The 21,673-nt window shown below is 43.0% G+C and overlaps 1 protein-coding gene across 3 annotated transcripts in view; it reads left to right on the forward strand.

The window, feature by feature from the left end:
* The first annotated feature begins 252 nt into the window (after positions 1–252).
* Positions 253–21,673, forward strand: part of LOC124717273 (sortilin-related receptor-like) — a 230,660-nt gene continuing 209,239 nt past the window's right edge. For 2 of the 3 annotated variants that reach the window (XM_047244086.1, XM_047244088.1), the window contains exon 1: positions 253–574. In XM_047244086.1, coding sequence (XP_047100042.1) covers positions 323–574 — 252 coding nt within the window. In that variant the 5' untranslated portion in view covers positions 253–322. The remainder of the gene's footprint in view (positions 575–21,673) is intronic. The other variant, XM_047244087.1, reaches the window with a different exon arrangement.

Consider the following 21,673-nt stretch of genomic DNA (forward strand, 5'->3'; position numbering starts at 1 on the left):
TGGTTGACTTATGCTCTTATCAGAACACGCACTCAAGCCCAGAAGACACCTCTTTGTTCGCCAGGCTGCCTGGATATCACTCCTGGCAGTCGGGAAATCTGCAGGCTACACAGCATCTGAGTCATCATTTATACGATAATCTCGAGCGTTCCATGATAGACTAGCTCGAAAGCACAGTTGCCCATTGCGCATGCGCCGCGAGCTGTCACGTGAGGCGGCTTACCAGTCCAGTCCAGTCAGCCCTGGTGCAAAGTGCGGCAGTCAGTGTGCAGCTGTTGCAGATGGTGTTAGTGCTGTGCCTGTGCTAAGCGCGAGTTAAAAGATGGCGCGACGCAAGAGGTTAGCGCCGCTTTTGCTACTCATGTTCGTAGCTCTGATCGTCCGAGAATCGCACGCAAGCGTGGAAACGCGTCCCAAAACGTTGCACGTAAACCAGGAGGATTCCCGGCTCCACAAGAGGACAGTTGTTTTCAATGCCCACCAGGACTTTGACAGCGTCGCCGATTCGCCGGATACGGATATCGGAGCACGCAAGAAGAGGTCGACAGATCTGCCGAAGTACAATATGACAAAGGTAAGGAAACTAGAACACCACTAACGCCCATACGCATCGGCCCCTGGACAAAGGACCAACTGGTCGATATCCCAGCGAAGGTTATGCGCAATAAGCGCGGTGTTTTCAAATTGATGCGTCACCAGTTTTCGCAGTAAATGATCAATAAGTGTAGTAGAAGATCGCCTGTGTACGGTGGCTTGAATAATGTTTCTCATTCCGTTCAGCCTCATACAGTAAAACAATGTAATGTTGTCAAAGTAAGCAAACATTACAGATATTCCGAAAGACGATGGCAGGTCGCGCAAGGGCTTGATGCAAACGTCATTCGTTAATTGTAGACAGGTGATTATCGCTGTAGGTGGACAAGTGTTTTTTTTCCGGAATAAGATTTTGCAGTTTGTTGTTAGACCTCGGTACATACGTTGGAAAAATATTTGACATCTCTTGTCACATTTTACATGACTCACGTCAGTACTGACTTCTCACACTGATTATCGCTTTCCTTTGTGTGTGATTGATGAACACTCGCCAAAGCGTCTTGTCATGGAACATCCCACTGGCAGCATATAAAAAATAATAGACGCATCACAATATTATAATGTGGCTACAATTTGGCAGGACAACCGGTACGACAGAGTACTTGGGTCGTTGACAAAATTTGTTCTGTCGTCATATTAATAGCGCAATAAGTAGGGATTCCGCAACCTAGGAAGCACAATAACTCATGTCACATCCGAAGGAAAGAGTATCTCATATTGGCCTTCCTTAATATGAGAAAAAATGCTCCAGAACGTCTATGTGAAGTACAGAGTTGTATGAATCATTTGCTGTGTAAACACTGGAAAAGTAGGGAATATAAGTATTTGACACAATTTTTATTTTTTACATGTAATGTGTTTCTAAGAATTGCTCGCCTGATGTGACTCAAACTACTGGTATGTACAGGACATGATGAACAGATGAATATAAATGTCTAGATGAGACGTCATTAAAAATTACCATTAATTTGTTGAATTCATTGAAGCATTTGCTAATGCGGAATGAGTTAAGATGTACATTATGAAAGAAAAGCAACCTTTAGTTTGTTAATGCCTGTATCACATTGCTATGTAATCCAGAATGAATTTCCACTCTGTAGTGGAGGCTGTGTTGATTTGAAATTTCCTGCAAATAAAAACGGTTTGGCGGACTGGGATCCATAATCTTTGCTTTTTGCTGGCAAGTGCTCCATGTTTGCTATGTGCTATTGTTGCTTAAATATTTTAAGTTCAATGTTGTAACATTTTGTAATAGGGCAGAATGGAAGGAGGGCATTACTTCCTCTATTGCATCAAGTACGTACCTGTTTCTTTGCCCTATTAGTTTAATATTTACTTGACAACTGATATTTATAAAACTATGACAGTTATTGCATATAATCTTTTAAATATTATTTTATGTTCTGGTCAGCCAATCTACATGTCAGTGGTTGGTATGTGAGAGCTGGCATTTTTAGGTATCAATACCTTATTTCTTTTCCTTCATTTTTTCGTGTTACAATTGAGTGGTTATGAAGCAACCATGTCCATTATCATTTTAAAACTTTGTTTTGATCAGTTCCTGTCATGTATATACTAGCAAAAATTTGGGTTTTTGTAAACTTTTACATATCTGTTTAACAGAAACAGTGTGTCATTTCACAGGTGTCAACCAAACTAGATGTCAAGAACAGCACAAACAATGGTGACCTAGAAGTTTTTCTTCAACCAGACTTAAATTGGTGAAGGGTTATCTTCTATGACGAGTTATCCAGAATGAAATTTTCACTTTGCAGCAGTGTGCAGTTATATGGAGCTTCCTGGGAGATTAAAACTGTGTGCTGTACCGAGACTCAAACTTGGGACCTTTGCCTTTTACAGGCAAGTGCTCTACTGACTGAGCTATCCAAGCACAACTCATGACCCGTCCTGACAGCTTCAATTCCGTCAATACCTCGTCTCCTATCTTCCAAACTCTACAGAAGGTCTTCTATGAACCTTGCAGAACTAGCATTCCTGGAAGAAAGGATATGTCTGGAAACATCCCCTAGGCTGTTGCTAAGCCATGTCTACACGATATCCTAGAGCTAGTTCTGCAAGGTACGTAGGAGACCTTCTGAGGAGTTTAGTAGGTAGGAGACGAGGTACTGGCAGAATTGAAGCTATGAGGACAGGTTGTGAGTCGTGCTTGGGTAGTTCAGTTGGTAGAGCACTTTTCCACAAAAGGCAAAGGTCCCAAGTTCAAGTCTCTGTCCGGCAAACAGTTTTAATCTCCCTGGAAGTTTCTTGCTGAATTATGTTGTCTGCTTCATATACTTGATGGCTATTGATGTGCACACTGAGAACTGTGGAAGGACAAACTCTGTCCAGCCATTGCTTTCCCATGCTGGGATTTATCATCATAAATGTTTTTGTGATGTTCTGTTGCACCTTTTTTTTCCGCTTATTCAGCTTGGATAAGAATGATGGTGGTAACTGGATCTACTTTTTCCAATAAAATAATCTCTGGATTTGCTTTAAGTGGTCTGCAGAAACTGTGGACAACTTAAATCTGGATGGTTGGCTAGGGCTTAGCCCCTACTTTTCCTGAATGAATGAGTGTGCTGGGCCATAACACTACACACACTCTCAGTATTTTATGAACTCGTGTGAATGGATAGTTTGCTGTTTTCATTATAAGTGCTTTCATGGACATCATTTTCATGAATATTTGTCTGCCTTCTCTAGGATGGTTTTTTTTAAGATAGTGCACATTCACAGCATCTAGAAGTGGTTAGTACAGCACAATTAAGATTTCAAAGCATGTCCCTGGGCTCTTACACTCATCTTCATTGAGGTAAGGTGAAGTATGTAACTCCTTACTGGTTGTTTTTACGGTGAATCCCTTACCATGAGCTTATAAAAGTTGTGTGAAGCATTGCAGATGGTCATTGTATTTCTTGTCTTCAGTTCAAAGACTGGTTTGATGCAGCTAGTTTTCACAGCTTTATCTATAGAATTCTGTGTTAGAAAGTCTGTCCTTTGACATTTTTATTATGTGATTATCTGGATCAACTTTCTCTTCTTTAGCATCCTACATTACTGGGTGTCTTAAATCTTTTTTGTAATCTCATATTCTCTGATATCTTCAAAAGGTTTGGCACTCAAAAACTATCTTTTGAGGATTGATAGGTTTTCCACTTACATTTACTGAACTCTTAAAACATCATGACACATAATAATAAACAGTGATAAGCTTTTATGTCTAATTGTATGTTGTACCTCCTTCAGATCATAACACTGGTTCATATGTGACAACCATATGTTACTTTTTGAAATGTGAACCAAGTTGGAAAAGGTAATTATCCACTCAGCATGTGATATGTTCCCATAATGTATATATCTATTTTTAATATTTGTACTGATTTTAGTTTTTATACAAAAACTAGTGTTATTAGGATTTCAGTTTGTATCACCCGTGTGGATTTTTTCTTCAGGTTTTAACATAATTACTCAGTGTATGTTCATATTTAGGGATGCCATTGTAACTTAATGTGAAGCTGCTACATTTTATTTTTTAAATATTAAAAAAATGTAGTATACAAATGACAGTAATAAAGAGGGTACTAGTTACTATTGATGTCACATACCAAGGAAATGGAAGCAGCAAGCAGAGTTTAACCATTATCTGTAATGACAACATCCTACCATGTGCAATTTATGATGAGTCATCATGACTTAGATATAATTGATATGTAAATTTAGTTTCCCAACTGTCGTATTTGTGATCTAGTATTAATTTATATCTTAATGTCTGAATATCATTGTTCTTTCATTCATGTAGCAATGAAGATAGCTACACGATAGCTGAAATCAATCTGCAATAAACAGATTAAAAATTTACCCCCGATGACACCCTGCCTCCAATCTTGTATCTCATTAATACGGATGTGGAGCATGCTGTTCCTGTTCCACTTCAGAAACAGTAACAGTCATAACTATAATATTAGAAGGAGAAATGTCATACACTATCCATCACCTGGTCTTAGTGTGACACCGAAAAGAATGCAATATTCAGTCGTAAAAATTCTGAACTATTTGCTTAGTAATGTAAAGAATTTAATAGTTGATAAGAGTAACATAGAAAACAAATGGCATTCAATGCACATAGAAGTAGACAATCATTGTAAATGGTGATCATGGTGTCATATTTGTCACTGACAAAGTGTGTTAGATTTATAAACTGACCATGTTTTACATCATAGCAATATGATCAGTCGAACATGCAAACAGGTAGCTAATATATCGACAACGTGTTAGGTATTTCTTACTTTTCACGAAATATTCTGTGTTTATATTAATCTTGTGGTATTGGCCAGAGATCACAGAGCCACACCAAAGGTAGCAATGCAGATCAAGCCACAGACTTTACTAAAGTCTTGCTGCAATCCACAACAGCATATGGGAGTCTCTCCTGAAGACCACGACTCCTCTCTCAGCAGAGCATCACACCAGAGGTCAATATAGAGTTGTGCACAGGAGCACTCTGCCCAATTCGTAACCTCAGATATGGCAGTTACTGTCATCGTGTAGGACAGTGACAGTTCTTAAAGTTTCTGATAAAATGTACTTTTACAACAGTTGCATTTTGTACACCAAGAGAATGATTTGTCAGTAAGTGTGTCAAGTGATGCATTGCTAGTCAGTGAAAGTTGTAAATTATCCGGTACCTCTGTGGGGAAAAAAATGTGCCAAAGTTGAGTACATTTTTAATGTACTCATTTATGTTACACTGTGAACCAACATTGCATTGGTTCTAGTTCGATGAGCCTTCTCCCAAAGCAGTTAAAGAACCCACATCTGTGGCTGGATTACAGTAGTTTTGTCTGGTCACAACACATCTGGAGTCCTCTTTTTCTCAGCGATTTTATAACAGCTTTGCACCATCCCAGATTACTTCTGTCTTTACATTGCTTAGTAATGCTACATTGTCGGTGCATGGGCAAGACTGCTAATGTTTACACACTGCAGGTGAATTCTTTTGGTGTCAGTTTTAGGAAATTCTCTATTGCTCTCTTCTAAAATGAGATTCTCAGTCTGCTTTGAACTTCAAAATTTTCAATGTGTTCTATTGATGGCTTTATTCCATAGAAGGCTGTTCTATACTCATTTAACTTAATATGATTGATTTTGCGAGTATTTCAGATCCTTGTGATTTTCTTAGCTTCTGTCTGTGTATGGTGTCGTGTGTGTTGGATTATTATCTGAAAGTGGTATTTGACATTGGATTAACTGAAGAATTCAATACTGCTTTACCAACTTTCTACCAAATTGTCACCTTCCAAATTAATCCAGTCACTACAAACATTACAGATCATCCGGTCACAACAGGCTACAGATCAAGAATTATCTTATGAAATGTTCATATGCTGAACTGAGTGCTTGGGATCTGTCCTGACAAACAGACAAAATGCGGTGACTCGCAGAGGAACTAATAGAAGCTTGGTCCTACATGTTTTACATTTACAAATACTGACTCGGTGCACATCATAGTGAGACGTCACAGTTGTGATCTGCTGAATGTGTAAATAACTGACTGAATATACCAGAATGCTAGATAATATTGCATGTGTTCACTCTTTGTTTTATGACATTATCTCTTGAGGTAATGCAGCTAAAGTAAGGAAAAGCAATAGTTTAGCAAATGTGAGCTGTACGAATATTGTGTAAATTGTGATATGACACTCATCTTCAAAAACGGATGAATGGACATTTTCACAGTGATGTAAATTGATAAATTGTCATGAGCTCTGTGGTGGGTTCTTAACCACTTGACATGGCTGGAAGCTCAAGCATTTTATCATGTTTTAAAAGATTGGGATTTCTGATCCTTGCTTTTCTGCTCTCTTGCTCTTTAGTGATACTCTTGGATGTTAGTTGCTGATGAACTTCAAATTATGCAAGATCAGAATAAGATAGAAAACTAATTTCCTCAGAATCAAACAATGGACTATCTAGGAGGGGATAATGATAAATGAAAAAGATAGTGGAGATGTTGAGTCACAGATAGGCACAACAAAAAGAGTGCTAGGATATTGGGGGAAATTATCATTTCTGGTATCTGGACACCATGCTGCCAGTCCCAAAGGAGCATTAGGCTGATCAGTCGGGCATATTTGGGAGATGAGGGTCCCACTGGCCATCAGTAGAGAATGCGGTAGTTGGGAACTGAATGTTGAGTGATGTGTGTGCCACATTATGCCTTTCAGTGACTGCTATAAGATTGGTGGATTCTAGCCAAATTATCACTTTGCAATGTGACAGACTATAGCTGGTTAACCCCATATGAGACTAACCAGTTCCAAAATAGTAGGTGTTAGTAACTATGTACCAGTTTGGTGTAAAAAGCATTCACCAATTGAAGTAACTTGCTGCTACCAATCCACCGAAGGGAAAATTTATAACCACAAATAAATATAATGGCATACTTCCTGGCATAGGGATTTGGTTGTGAAATACTGCATTGTGACCCCAAAAAAATTATCTGGGAGGCCTAAGGAAGAATTAAACACAAGAATGGCTATAAATAAAAGGGAAACAAAGGTTATGATCCATCAGGATATGATTGTAGCCAAGCACTACCAATTTATTCAAAGAAGACACAATATTTACTTTGAATTGTGACTTTACACAGGATAATGTACACAGTGGTATAAATAATATAAAAAAAAATAACTGTCCTGGCAGAGCATTCGCCAATGACGACTAATGTAACCCAGAGGCATTGTGCATTGCATTAATTTGACTACACTACATAAATTGTTAATGCACAACAAATTCCCCCCCCCCCCCCCCCCCCCCCCCCCCAGGGGCTCAGCATTCATTTGCTGAGTACGGGCTTGGCGACCCCGGGGTCCTGAGCTGGGGACTGGTCAGCGCCGCCAGTCTCCTGTCACCATAACCCCCGGACATGCTTCAGCGACCACCGCATGGCGCGGCGGTGGAACGTTGTGTGCTGCGGGGAATGGTAATCTTGGCTTGACCGCCTGGATTGCGAGGAAGGTAAACCTCTATAAAAACCCCTCAATCTTACGGTGTGCTGTGCGCCTATAAGATGCATGGCTGTTGGGGTGGAACAGTCGCAAGCGGGCAACCTCTGGGGCACCTGCCGTGCTCCAGTTGTATAAGGCTTACCTAGGCACGCGGGGCTCTGTCTAGGTGGACTTCTAGTTCCCTAGCTGCTCCTGGGACCGAGATGGAACCCTCGAACTTCTATTCTTCTCCTGCCAGTGGAAAGGGTGGACCGCTGGTGGGTTCTAACACCCAATCCAACAAGAGGGATCGTGTAGCCAGTCCTCCTGATTCAGGTAGTAGTAACAGAACGCATGCTGCTTCGCAGAATGTGTTTTTCATAATTAAAAGAAAAGATGGGAGTTTTGAAAAAGTTTCGCCATTTTATATACAGAAGGGCTTAGAAGGTATTGCTGGCACATTAAAATCTGTAAAGTGCTTGCGAAACGGCACCTTGTTGGTTGAAACATCTAGCTTCCAGCAAGTCCAGAACCTTCAGAAGGCACAATTTCTTGGGGAGTTTGCGATAGAGACTGAATTTCACAACACCTTGAACTACAGCAAGGGTGTTGTGACTTGCAAAGATCTCGTTGACATTCCCCAAGACGAACTGAAGGCTGAATGGTCCCGGGAAGGAATTGTCAACGTGCAACACATTATGAAACGGGTGGATGGTGCTCTCATAAAGACTGACTCATTTATCCTTACATTTAACACCACCAAATTGCCAGAGCATGTGAAGGCAGGTTTCCTACGTCTCAGTGTACGGCCTTATTACCCCAACCCCATGCGGTGTTTTAAATGCCAACACTTTGGACACACTACTCTCGGCTGTAGAGGGGAAGCCACTTGCGGGAATTGCGGTAAAGCCGCCCATGAGGGAGTTGGTTGCTCCTCTCCTCCCAAGTGTGTCAACTGCTCTGGGGATCACCCTGTGTGGAGTAGGGAATGCAGAGTTTTCCTTGAGGAACGGAAGATCCAGGAACTAAACTAAAAACTACAAAACGCATCCCGTATGGTGAGGCGAAGAAAATCTAAAAGTCCATGCAGCCGCCCACGTTTGCTGCTTCCTTTTCTTCCGTTCTCAAACAACCAGTCTTGAAAACCGATGCCGCTACACAAACGGAGGTTGCTACTGTCAGCACTAGCACCTGCGCTTGTCAATGTACGTGTGCTGCTGCCGTTCCTGTGTAGCCTGCTGCTCCCCCCCCCCCCCCCCCCCCCCCCCGGCCTTTGACCAGGCTGTGGTAGCTGACATCATGGAACTTCCTGCCCCTTCCCGGGTCCAGTCTTGTGCACCGCCCAGCACTGCTACACCCCCTACTGCTTCTGAGGTTTTGGCGCCAATGCCACCTCAGGCCAGAACATCGAAGCCAAAGACAAAGGTGAAGACTCGCCCACTAAAGGAGACTGCAGTTATACAGTCTCCTGATGTGGATGTCGTTCCCTCTGACGTCTCTCTCAACTCCTCTTCTGCGGCAATGGAGGTTGATGTCAGACTGGGGCAATCATCTCGCCCCAAAACTGAGCCTCCACCTGTTGTGGGCTCTCCTGCCCAACAGAAAGTGAGAATGAAGGCACTCCCACCCTGATAGATGGCTCCCATTATACAGTGGAACATGAATGGATTCCGGGCCCATGTGGAGGAACTGAACCTCCTAGCACGGCAACGCCCCCTGTGCTTGTGTTTACAGGAAATGCATTTAAAACCATCTGATGCTCCTGTACTAAGGGGCTATACGTCATATCGCAAAGATGACCTGACTGGAGAAAGGGCCAAAGGCGGAGTCGCTGTGTTTGTCAATAATGACCACCACTCCTCTGCCCTCCCCCTGGATACTGACCTGCAAGCAGTTGCAGTTGAAATTTATTCACCTCCGAGGCTTACCATTTGCTCCCTTTATTTACCCCCTCTGGATGCAATGACCTTAGACGCTCTCACAGATCTTATCGACCAACTCCCCCGCCCATTTCTCCTCCTCGAGGACTTCAATGCCCATCATGTCCTGCTCGAGGTCGAATTTAGGAGAGCCTCCTAACATCTCAAGTGTTGTGCATCCTCAACACAGATACTCCGACTCATTTCTCTACTGCTACAGGTTCATTCTCAGCCATTGACCTATCTTTCTGCTCTCCAACCCTCACCGACTCTGTTCACTGGGAGGTCATTGACGACCTTCATTCCAGCGATCACTTCCCTATCCGCATTCATCTCCTGGATGGTGTATTGCTGGAGCCGCGGCCACCATCGTGGATGATTGGCAGGGCTAACTGGCCACTGTTCACTCGGTTGGCTGTCTTTGACCGCCACAATAACGTACAGGAATGGGTGGATCACATCACGCTTGTGATCCATCATGCTGCTGACCTGTCCATACCACAGTCTTCTGGCACTCCTAAGTGGCGCCTTGTGCCTTGGTGGACAGAAGAGTGCCGTTCAGCCATCCGGGACAGGCGTGCGGCTCTTCGCCAATTTAAATGCCGCCCAACAGCGGTCAATCTTACCGCCTTTCGAATCGCGAGAGCCAGGGCACGGCGTGTCATTAAAGAGAGCAAGAAAAGGTCATGGCAGGAGTTCCTGGACTCCATCAACCGTTCCACTTGTTCCACAAGAGTATGGGAAGCCATCCGGAGGATTTCCGGAAAACATAGCCGTTTACCAATAGCAGCAGTCCTGAACCAGGGATGCCTCCAAACGACACCCAGAGCCATTGCTCAGACGCTGGCAGAGCATTTTGCACAAAGTACTGCCACTGCAAATCAGGATCCAGCGTTTCGTCGCTACCGTGCGACTGTCGAAAGAGCGGCCTTGGACTTTCGGTCGAACAGTTCTGAGGCCTACAATTCCCCTTTCTCCATGTGGGAACTTGAATCGGCACTTACGGAGACTTCTGACACTGCACCAGGTTATGACCGCATCTGGTACTCCATGCTTCGACATCTGCCAGCGGCGTCGAAGGAAATCCTCCTCGAATGTTTTAATCTCATATGGCAGACAGGAGTGTTCCCCACCTCGTGGAGTGAGGCAATTCTCATCCCTCTCCTCAAACCAGGAAAGGACCACACATGTCCCGGTAGTTATCGTAGTATCGCCATGACAAGCTGTGTCGGAAAGACCCTGGAACGGATGGTTAACCGGCATCTGGTCTGGCTGTTAGAGACCAGACAGCTCCTTAGCCGCTTTCAGTGTGGATTCCAAAAATTTCGGTCCATGGTCGACAACCTGACCCTCCAAGAGGCGGCTATTCAGCAGGCTTTTCTCCATCAGCATCACTGTATCGGTATCTTCTTTGATATCAGTAAAGCATATGATACTACTTGGAGACACTGTATTCTTGCACAAATGCATCAATGGGGCTTTCGTGGCTGCCTCCCCATTTCATTCGGTCTTTCCTGTCTCAGCGGTTTTTTCGGACCCGCGTTGGTAACACACTGTCTGATTGCTTTGAGCAAGAGAACGGTGTCCCCCAGGGCAGCGTTTTAAGCGTTACCCTCTTTGCCATAGCCATCAACAGTATAACGTCTACAGTGAGGAGTCCAGTACAGTGCTCCTTATTTGTGGACGACTTTGCTGTTTTCTGTTCCTCCTCCAGTGTTGCAACCATGAGCCGTCAGTTTCAGCTAACAGTGCGGCGGTTAGAGGAGTGGGCTGCAAAGACTGGTTTTCGGTTTTCTGCCGAAAAGTGTGTTTGTGTACATTTTAATCATTCTCGTCATCTTTTTACTTTGCCCGCCTTGCATATGGAGGATACTGTCCTACGTTTTAGAGACACAGTGCGGTTTCTGGGCCTAATTTTTGGCTCCAGGTTGTCATGGCTGCCACACCTACGTGACTTGAAAGCCAGAACGCTGAAGGCACTGAACATCCTCAAGTGCCTCAGCCACAGGTCTTGGGGCGCGGACAGGGCGCGTCTGCTACAGTTTTATGGAGCTTTTGTGCGTTCACGGCTGGACTATGGGTGCGCAGTATATGGGTCAGCGAGGCCATCTTATTTGTGGATCCTTGACGCTGTTCACCATTCTGGGATCCGACTGGCCACAGGTGCTTATTGGACCAGTCCCGTACCCAGCCTCTGTGCTGAGTCTGGCGAACCGCCACTTACCATCCGGCGGCAGCTCCTGCTGGTGCGCCAGGCTTGTAAGTTTCTTGCAGCTCCCAGATCGCCTGCTCACCATCTTGTTGCCCATCCACCTCTGGACCGCCTTTTTTCCCGCCGTCCCCGGGCTACGTTGCCGTTTGGGATCCGTGTGCAACGTGTACTAGAGTCCCTCGGTGTGGAGTCTGTACAACCCCAAATCCAAGGTTTTAACCGCCTGCCACCCTGGTTACTGAAGAAGCCCGGAGTGATTTTAGATTTATTGCAGTACAAGAGATATTGCACTCCTGCCACCGTTTTTAACGCAGCATTTTCTGCCATTTCATCTGAGCACCATGACTATGTAGCTGTTTTTACGGATGGGTCGAAACAAGGGGATTCTGTTGGTTGCTCAGTTGTTTTTCCATATTGTGTCCTCAAGGTCCGACTGCCTCAGACTTTTACTGTCTTTGATGCAGAATTGTTTGCGATCTTGCGGGTGCTGGAGCACATGAGACATTCTTCCTCTCCTAAATTTCTTGTCTGTTCCGATTCACTAAGTGCCATTCACTCTCTGCAACGTTTGTATGCGGCAGATAAAATAGTCCAGACCATCCAGGATGCCCTCCTCCACGTACAGCGATTGGGGAATGTGATGGCTTTCTGCTGGGTTCCGGGGCATGTCGGCATTGCTGGGAATGAAAGGGCAGATCTCGCAGCCAAGGAGGCGTGTCTCGATCCACAAGTATGTCAGTGTGCTGCGCGCACTCACCTCGCTGTTGAGCTCACGAGTCATGCGTCGGTGGGAGGATGAGTGGCTGGAAGTGACTGACAATAAGCTCCGTATAGTCAAGCCCACAACGCGTGTGTGGTGTACTTCCTTCCTTTCAGCCCCGTCGACGGGACAAGGTTCTCCTCACTCGGCTTCGAATAGGCCACAGCCCTATGATGCATGGCTTCCTGCTCCGGCGAGAGGACCCTCCAATGTGTGGTGCTTGCGGCGTCCAGGTCACTGTGCGCCACGTTTTATTGGATTGCGTTTTATTTTCTGACCAGCGAGTCACGGCTGACTTGCCAGCGGACCTGCCATCTCTTTTAGGCAACACTCGGACGAATGTGGCTAAAGTTTTAAAGTTCTGTGCCCTGTCAAATGTTTTTACAAAGATTTTAGGGAGAGGATTTTAATTTGCTCACTGAGTGACAAGCTCGCCCATATTTTATGTAAGTGGCCAGCCAATAACAATTTCCTGTGACATTCTTGTTGCTATGTTTCCCCTTTCCTTAGGTTTTACTTTCTTATGTAGCATTTTCCTTCTTTTCCTGCTTTCTTTGAGTGTGTGCCTTAGTTTTCTTAGGTCTGTCCACATTCGTTCCTTTTAATGTGTGTCAAGGCACTGATGACCTCGATGTTGAGCGCCCATAAGCCCCAACACACCACCACCACCACCACCACCACCACCACAACAAATTCAACCAATTCTCTGTGCATTGTTCAGTTCAGCACAGCAAAGTTCAGTCACTTTGCTTTAGCAGCATTCACTGTTCTGTACTGCAACAAATATACTAGTTTTGTAGCTGACATTCGGTGCTCTTAGGTAGTGTGTTGAATGTAATTTTAGTTTTTTATAGCTTTTGTTACTACTGTTTCACATGCAAATGTTAATAACAATATTGTGAAAAGATAGGTGTGTGTGTGTGTGTGTGTGTGTGTGTGTGTGTGTGTGTGTGTGTGCGCGCGTTTTGTGTGTGTGTGTGTGTGTGTGTGTGTGTGTGTGTGTGTGTGTGTGTGTCCTTTCCATAATAGCATTATTATTTCATCCTGACTTTCCTTTGTTTGTTAAATGTTAATAACTTTGACAAAATGTATGTACACACCCAAAAACACTGAAATTGCGTACAGGAGAGCTACTGAAAGTCTAATGAAAACAATGACATCCCAATAAAGAGAAGAGTGCAGTAAAATTTTTATTGGCTCAGTTTCACCACTCTACTGTGGGAGAAATTCAGGTACATCTACAAACAAGATGTTTAAGAAGTGTAACGAGACTGATTTTTTTATCTACCAAAGCTTTATTATTTATTTAGACAACATTATTGTCCCCTTGAAAGTAGTCCCTTCGGCAGCTATACATCGGCAGTGTCATTGTTCCATCTTGGTGGCAGTACTGAAAGGCTTCAACTGGTAGGGCCATTAACATGTCAGTTGCATTCTGTTGAATGGTTACCAGAGTCCCAAGTAGACATCATTTTAAGACATTTTTCCAATTTTGGGAAAAGGAAAAAGTCACAAGGACTCGGGTCAATTTATGGAACAATGGGAATGCCTTTTGAGGTCAAAAATTCCTTGATGGGAGTACCCATGTGACATGGGCCATTGTCATGATGTAGCAGCCAGTTGACACAAACATTTCACATGTGCAAGTCTTCAGTCAAAAGTTGATCTTTTTAATGGGTTGATCTTTTTAATGGGTCACCCATCATCTTCATTGTTAAACTTGGGTCTGACGTCACAAGAGCATGCACACGTCCAATGTTTTATTGGTTTTTGAAGTTGAGGGTCTACCTGAGCAAGGTTCATCTTCAGTGTGATCTCGACCTTCCAAAAATAATTTGGGCCAGTGGATAGCTTGTGCTCCTGGTAAGGAATGTTCCTTATAGTCCTGTTTCAACATGCAGATTACCCAGGTTTAACACAAAACTTGATAGCATAATGTTGCTCTAAATTCTGCTGTTCCATTTTCGTAACAGACAACAAAAACACAGCTTAACTGATAGTGCTCTCAATTATCATGTGATGGCTGTATGGAGCTGTGACTTGGGCTGAGCACCTGGTAGGGATGAACAAATCGGTCCACACAAGCAAAACAACACAACGTTGCCAGATCACTCACAGTATATAATTTGTGTGTTGTACATACAGCATGTAACTTCACAGCTTACATTTATTTCCTCTTCGTCTTTGATTTCAGAGTCCCAAAATACGTTGGTATTTACAGTACCATTGTCTGTTCAGTAACCAAGTGAGGTGGTGCAATGATAAGATATCGGATAACCTTCTGCTAGAACGACAGTTCAAATCACCATTTGGTCGCCCAGATTTAGGTTTTATGTGGCTTCCATAACTCACTAGTAGCAAGCTCTGGGATGGTTCCTCTGAAAAATACACAACCAACTACCTTCTCCATTTTTATCCAGCCAGAACTCGTGCGCAGTCTCTAATGACCTCAGTGTTGACGTTATGTTAAACTCTAATCTTCCTTTCAATGTGTGTCCTTTGTTAATGCGGGCACTGCTGCTTCTGATTTGTCTGGCGGGCTGAGGTGAGCACTTTGTCTGCATTTCACATGCGACTAAGAGATATGATGTTGCATGCAGGTATAGAAGAGGCAGAAAGGGAGAGGGAGGCATCGGAAAGGAGGTGGCATGGAATTAGGGAGTGAAATTTATTGAACTTTTAATATATTCTGTAATTGTGGTGTGCAGAAGAGCTCACCTGTGGTGGGAGGAAAGGCACAACTGCCAGTCTAAGCACAGTGTGATGAAAGTAAAAGAAAAAGGAAACATGAGAAGTAACGTCTCACATTCGTGTGGTTGGTGAAGAGGGCCATAAGCAGACAGTAGAAGCCGTCCACTCTGGCTGAAGACTCGAGTACGAGAGAGTGTCGGACAGCCACACACACGATTCATTTCCTGTGCTCCCTATTGGTCACCCGGGTAATGGGTGTAGTTAGTTTTGTCAACAAGGTGTGGAAAATGCTGAAACCAGATTTAAACAGTAATGAAATCCTAAACTCAGATTGGAATGTATACCGCAGAGACAGGCTGGACAGTGAAGGGGGAGGCGTGTTTATAGCGATAAGAAGTGCAATAGTATCGAAGGAAATTGACGGAGATCCGAAATGTGGAATGATTTGGGTGAAGATCACGGTTAAAGCAGGCTCAGACATGGTAATTGGCTGTCTCTATAGGCCCGCTGGCTCATCAGCTGTTGTGGCTGAGCACCTGAAGGATAATTTGGAAAATATTTCGAGTACATTTCCCCACCATGTTATAGTTCTGGGTGGAGATTTTAATTTGCCGGATATAGACTGGGAGACTCAAACATTCATAACGGGTGGCAGGGACAAAGAATCCAGTGAAATTTTTTTAAGTGCTTTATCTGAAAACTACCTTCAGCAGTTAAACAGAGAACCGACTCATGGCGATAACATATTAGACCTTCTGGTGACAAACAGACCCGAACTATTAAACAGTTAACGCAGAACAGGGAATCAATGATCATAAAGCGGCTACGGCATCGATGACTTCAGCCGTAAATAGAAATATTAAAAAAGGTAGGAACATTTTTCTGTTTAGCAAAATTGACAAAAAGCAGAATACAGAGTACCTGACGGCTCAACACAAAAGTTTTGTCTCAAGTACAGATAGTGTTGAGGATCAGTGGACAAAGTTCAAAACCCTCGTACAATATGCGTTAGATGAGTATGTGCCAAGCAAGATCGTAAGAGATGGAAAAGAGCCACCGTATAACAACCGAGTTAGAAAACTGCTGCGGAAGCAAAGGGAACTTCACAGCAAACATAAACATAGCCGAAGCCTTGCATGCAGACAAACAAAAATTACGCGAAGTGAAAAGTAGTGTGAGGAGGGCTATGCGAGAGGCGTTCAACGAATTCGAAAGTAAAGTTCTATGTACTGACTTGGCAGAAAATCCTAAGAAATTTTGGTCTTCTGTCAAAGCGGTAGGTGGATCAAAACAAAATGTCCAGACACTCTGTGACCAAAATGGTACTGAAACAGAGGGTGACAGACTAAAGGCCGAAATACTAAATGTCTTTTTCCAAAGCTGTTTCACAGACGAAGACTGCACTGTAGTTCCTTCTCTAGATTGTCGCACAGATGACAAAATGGTAGATATCGAAATAGACGACAGAGGGATAGAGAAACAATTAAAATCACTCAAAAGAGGAGAGGCCGCTGGACCTGATGGGATACCAGTGCGATTTCACACAGAGTACGCGAAGGAACTTGCCCCTCTTCTTGCAGCGGTGTACCATAGGTCTCTAGAAGAGCGTAGCGTTCCAAAGGATTGGAAAAGGGCACAGGTCATCCCCGTTTTCAAGAAGGGACGTCAAACAGATGTGCAGAACTATAGACCTATATCTCTAACGTCGATCAGTTGTAGAATTTTGGAACACGTATTATGTTCGAGTATAACGACTTTTCTGGAGACTAGAAATCTACTCTGTAGGAATCAGCATGGGTTTCGAAAAAGACGGTCATGTGAAACCCAGCTCGCACTATTTGGCCACGAGACTCAGAGGGCCATAGACACGGGTTCACAGGTAGATGCCGTGTTTCTTGACTTCTGCAAGGCGTTTGATACAGTTCCCCACAGTCGTTTAATGAACAAAGTAAGAGCATATGGACTATTGGACCAATTGTGTGATTGGATTGAGGAGTTCCTAGATAACAGAACACAGCATGTCATTCTCAATGGAGAGAAGTCTTCCGAAGTAAGAGTGATTTCAGGTGTGTCGCAGGGGAGTGTCATAGGACCGTTGCTATTCACAATATACATAAATGACCTGGTGGATGACATCGGAAGTTCACTGAGGCTTTTTGCAGATGATGCTGTGGTGTATCGTGAGGTTGTGACAGTGGAAAATTGTACTGAAATGCAGGAGGATCTGCAGCGAATTGACGCATGGTGCAGGGAATGGCAATTGAATCTCAATGTAGACAAGTGTAATGTGCTGCGAATACATAGAAAGATAGATCCCTTATCATTTAGCTACAAAATAGCAGGTCAGCAATTGGAAGCAGTTAATTCCATAAATTATCTGGGAGTACGGATTAGGAGTGATTTAAAATGGAATGATCATATAAAGTTGATCGTCGGTAAAGCAGATGCCAGACTGAGATTCATTGGAAGAATCCTAAGGAAATGCAATCTGAAAACAAAGGAAGTAGGTTACAGTACGCTTGTTCGCCCACTGCTTGAATACTGCTCAGCAGTGTGGGATCCGTACCAGATAGGGTTGATTGAAGAGATAGAGAAGATCCAACGGAGAGCAGCGCATTTCGTTACAGGATCATTTAGTAATCGCTTAAGCGTTACGGAGATGATAGATAAACTCCAGTGGAAGACTCTGCAGGAGAGACGCTCAGTAGCTCGGTACAGGCTTTTGTTAAAGTTTCGAGAACATACCTTCACTGAAGAGTCAAGCAGTATATTGCTCCCTCCTACGTATATCTCGCGAAGAGACCATGAGGATAAAATCAGAGAGATTAGAGCCCACACAGAAGCATACCGACAATCCTTCTTTCCACGAACAATACGAGACTGGAATAGAAGGGAGAACCGATAGAGGTACTCAGGGTACCCTCCGCCACACACCGTCAGGTGGCTTGCGGAGTATGGATGTAGATGTAGATGTAGATGTAGATATTAACAATACCAGAGAAGGAAAGTTGCCACTCACCACATAGCGGAGATGCCGAGTCGCAATAGGCACAATAAAAAGATTCACATACTCATAGCTTTTGGCCGTTAAGGCCTTTGTCAGCAGCACACACACACACACACACACACACACACACAGAACTTACAGACATGTGTGCAAGTGGCGTTTGTGTGTGTCTACTGCTGACTAATGGCCGAAAGCTATGAGTATGTGAATCTTTTTGTTGTGCCTATTGCGACTCAGCATCTCCGCTATATGGTGAGTGGCAACTTTCCTTCTCCTGTATTGTTACATTCCGTCCTGGATTTTCCATGATGTGTTATTAACATACTCGGCAACACTGGGAAAAGTGACATGATGCCGATGTTTACAGGTTCCACGTATACCACTGTGAGAACTCACGTTGAGAAAGTGTTTGAAAGATGTGGCTGGTACCTTTGTCATAAAAATTGTTTTTAACTGACTGTCTAAAATATTCCCAGCTACCTGGCCATCCTGTGCAACTGCGTTTAGCTGTTGGACTATGGTGTATACTTTCAGCTGCTCCTGTAGCTCCCAGTTATCCTGGATCCTAGTGGGTCCTTCGGAAAGCCCATTGCATCCTACTTTTTTTTTTACTTGAATAGAATTTTATCTTTATGTTGTGTTTGTCTGTAGTCCTGGCAATATTTTAAATTTTTTGCCCTACAAACAAGTTACGACACTTCATGTCTTCTGCTGCCACTTCCTCCCTCTCCAGCATTAGATACTTCGTTGCAGAATTGGATGATGAGCGTAGTAGTCTGCTGTCCAAGTGGGTGCCACCTGTTGGTGTTTGTATACAAGCATATAAAAGTTTTCATCCTGCAGAGGGAAGTCCCCCATGTTATTTGCTGATTTTGCTTTATCAGAACGGTAGATGGCAACTTTTATGTTCTTGTGTGTACTAATGAGATTTTGCACTAGTTCGAACAGATTTTCTTCATTGTATGACCAAACAATGAGACCGTCTACATGCTGACAGTGAAATTTTGCTTTAGTTCAAAGTATACATTCTGAAATTAGACCTACCACGTGGTTGTATAAAATAAAGTTTCATCATATGATGCCGTCCATGGTTTAATAGCTCATTTTCAGGTACTCTCTCTTTCTTGGTGTTTTGTACATAATCCACTATTTGACTCTATTGCTTACATCTTGAGGTTGTAAACTGACATGCATGTGGTGCTTATCTTCAGGTACTTTTCGATTGCTGGCATCGTGACTGGAGACAGTTTTCAGTTGCTTAATAACTTCACTGTAGATATCAACTCCAACAGCATAAGTATTGTTGTGTGTTTGTGTTTGTCTAGCAGTAGAAAACAGTGTGCCCTTTCATAACACAATGACGACAAACCAATTCTTGTATATTAAATATATCTGAAGATTAAGTATCAAATCATAAAATAAATTGTTGGATATTAATTTTCTTAATGCCCTTGGTTTAGGTTCCAGGCACACTCTGAGATCCACTTTCTTGAAATATTCCTCATGTATGTTCGTGATCCCTGGCGTTAGAAGGCAGTTCGTGGTGATATTTATTTGTTAATGGAATATGACACCATATTGTAGATAAGGAATGACGACTGTGCAATATTTCTTATCAAATTCATTCTCCAGCATTGCCAAAGAACTTCCTAGTGACATCCATACAGAGGCAAATCTGCTGTCAAAGCTAATGTGGAGCTCTTTCTTGTCCAGGCACATATCCTAGAACATTTCTGGCATTTGCTCATCTTAACTTGATTCCTTTACAGCTGCACAGCAATACAAATAAATGTGTCAAGATGGGATATATGCTTTTTAAGTCACATCATTTTCGTGGATTGTAACATTTGTTCAAAAGATAATTATCAGGATAAAACAAAACTATTGAAACTGAATTAGATGTGAATTCTTGACAGTTGATGTCCTTCTTTCAGACAGTTTTTCATTTTGGATAACTACATCATCTGTGAAGAGTCATAAGGTTACTGTTAAGTGTTCACAAGGTTATTAACATGCAACATGAACAGCAAGGGCCCCAACACATTTCCCTGGGTCACACCTGAAGTTACATCTGTAGCTGTTGATGAATCTCCATCCAGGATATGGTAGCGTGCTCCAACCTCCCTACCAAAATATCCTCAACCCAGTCATAAGTTTCACTTGATACCCCCATACAGTTATATTTTTGATAATGAGTGTAGATGTAATACCAGATCAAATGCTTCTCGAAGATAGAGGAATACTGCTTCTACTTGACTGCCTCGATCTGCGGTTTTCAGTATGTCACCTAAGAAAAGTGCAAGTGATCGATATCTTTGTGCTGGGTGGCATGGAGTAGGTCATTCTGTTCAAGGTACCTCTTTACATTTGCCCTAGGTCTTTGATTGCTAGCAGTTTTATTTCCCTTCTACGTGGAGAGTCTGTGATGTTTGGGAGCAAGGTATCCTAATATTGAAACAGGTGAAACTTTACAAAAAATTTCACATGCAGTCTGTTAGTTGTTTTGCCATTGTTTAGGAATGGTTAGTCATTATTTGTTCTTAAGTTGGAAACTTCACTTTGGTGGTAAAAGTAACTTTGACAGACTGCACTTTCAGACCAGAAATTAATGTGCGTGCGGTTCTAGAACATTCGCCACATTTAAGAAAATATGGAATGTGTACTTATCAGGTTCGTTAAATACACAATGATCCTTAAATATGGTATGCGCCTTTCCAAAATATCAAAATATGATACACTATATCCCTACAAGTAATACACTGTCACCTACAGGTCAGCATCCAGCAACACAGCAGTGTACTGCTGGTTGCCGCCCTTCCCATAAGGCAGCAACGCAAGACATCTCTTCTAGTAAAATCATTGCTGAGAAAGAAAAGCCTCGCCCCCCCCCCCCCCCCCCTCAAAAAAAAAAAAAAAAAAAAAAAAAGAGTGTAGGCCAAAAGCAGAAGAGTCAGAAAGCTATCCCTGTGATCAAAGCTATGACAAGTACGGAAAAAGTAAGGAAACTGAGGAGACTGGTTCTGATATCTCTTCAATGAGTGACATCGTGTATCGTGTTGATCCCTTGGGAGAATCCACACTAGATCCTGTTTTAAATTACAGATCTGACACACGTAGATGGAGGAGGCCATATCTTGGCTAAATGTAGAGGAAGAAAGAGGAAATCACTGGAAATGACCTACAAGTTATGGTTCTAAGGCCTTGTGGACAGGACAAAGTAGTTCTCACATTGAATGTAAAAGAAATTTCTCTTACTAATAAAAGTGATGTGATATGGAAATTGCCAATGCCTCTTGTTGCTACTGGGGTGATAAATACCTAGTAAGGAAGTGGGAAACATCTAATGAGACATCTACTTTGTCTTTAATGGTTCTGTTGAGATTAATAAAAAACAGACAGTGCTTCTCTTCTGTGTATCTCTTAGTTTTGTGTGGTGTCACTGCCAGACACCACACTTGCTAGGTGGTAGCTTTAAATCGGCCGCGGTCTATTAGTACATGT

Source organism: Schistocerca piceifrons, chromosome 9, assembly GCF_021461385.2.
Source record: "Schistocerca piceifrons isolate TAMUIC-IGC-003096 chromosome 9, iqSchPice1.1, whole genome shotgun sequence".
Lineage (NCBI taxonomy): Eukaryota > Metazoa > Arthropoda > Insecta > Orthoptera > Acrididae > Schistocerca > Schistocerca piceifrons.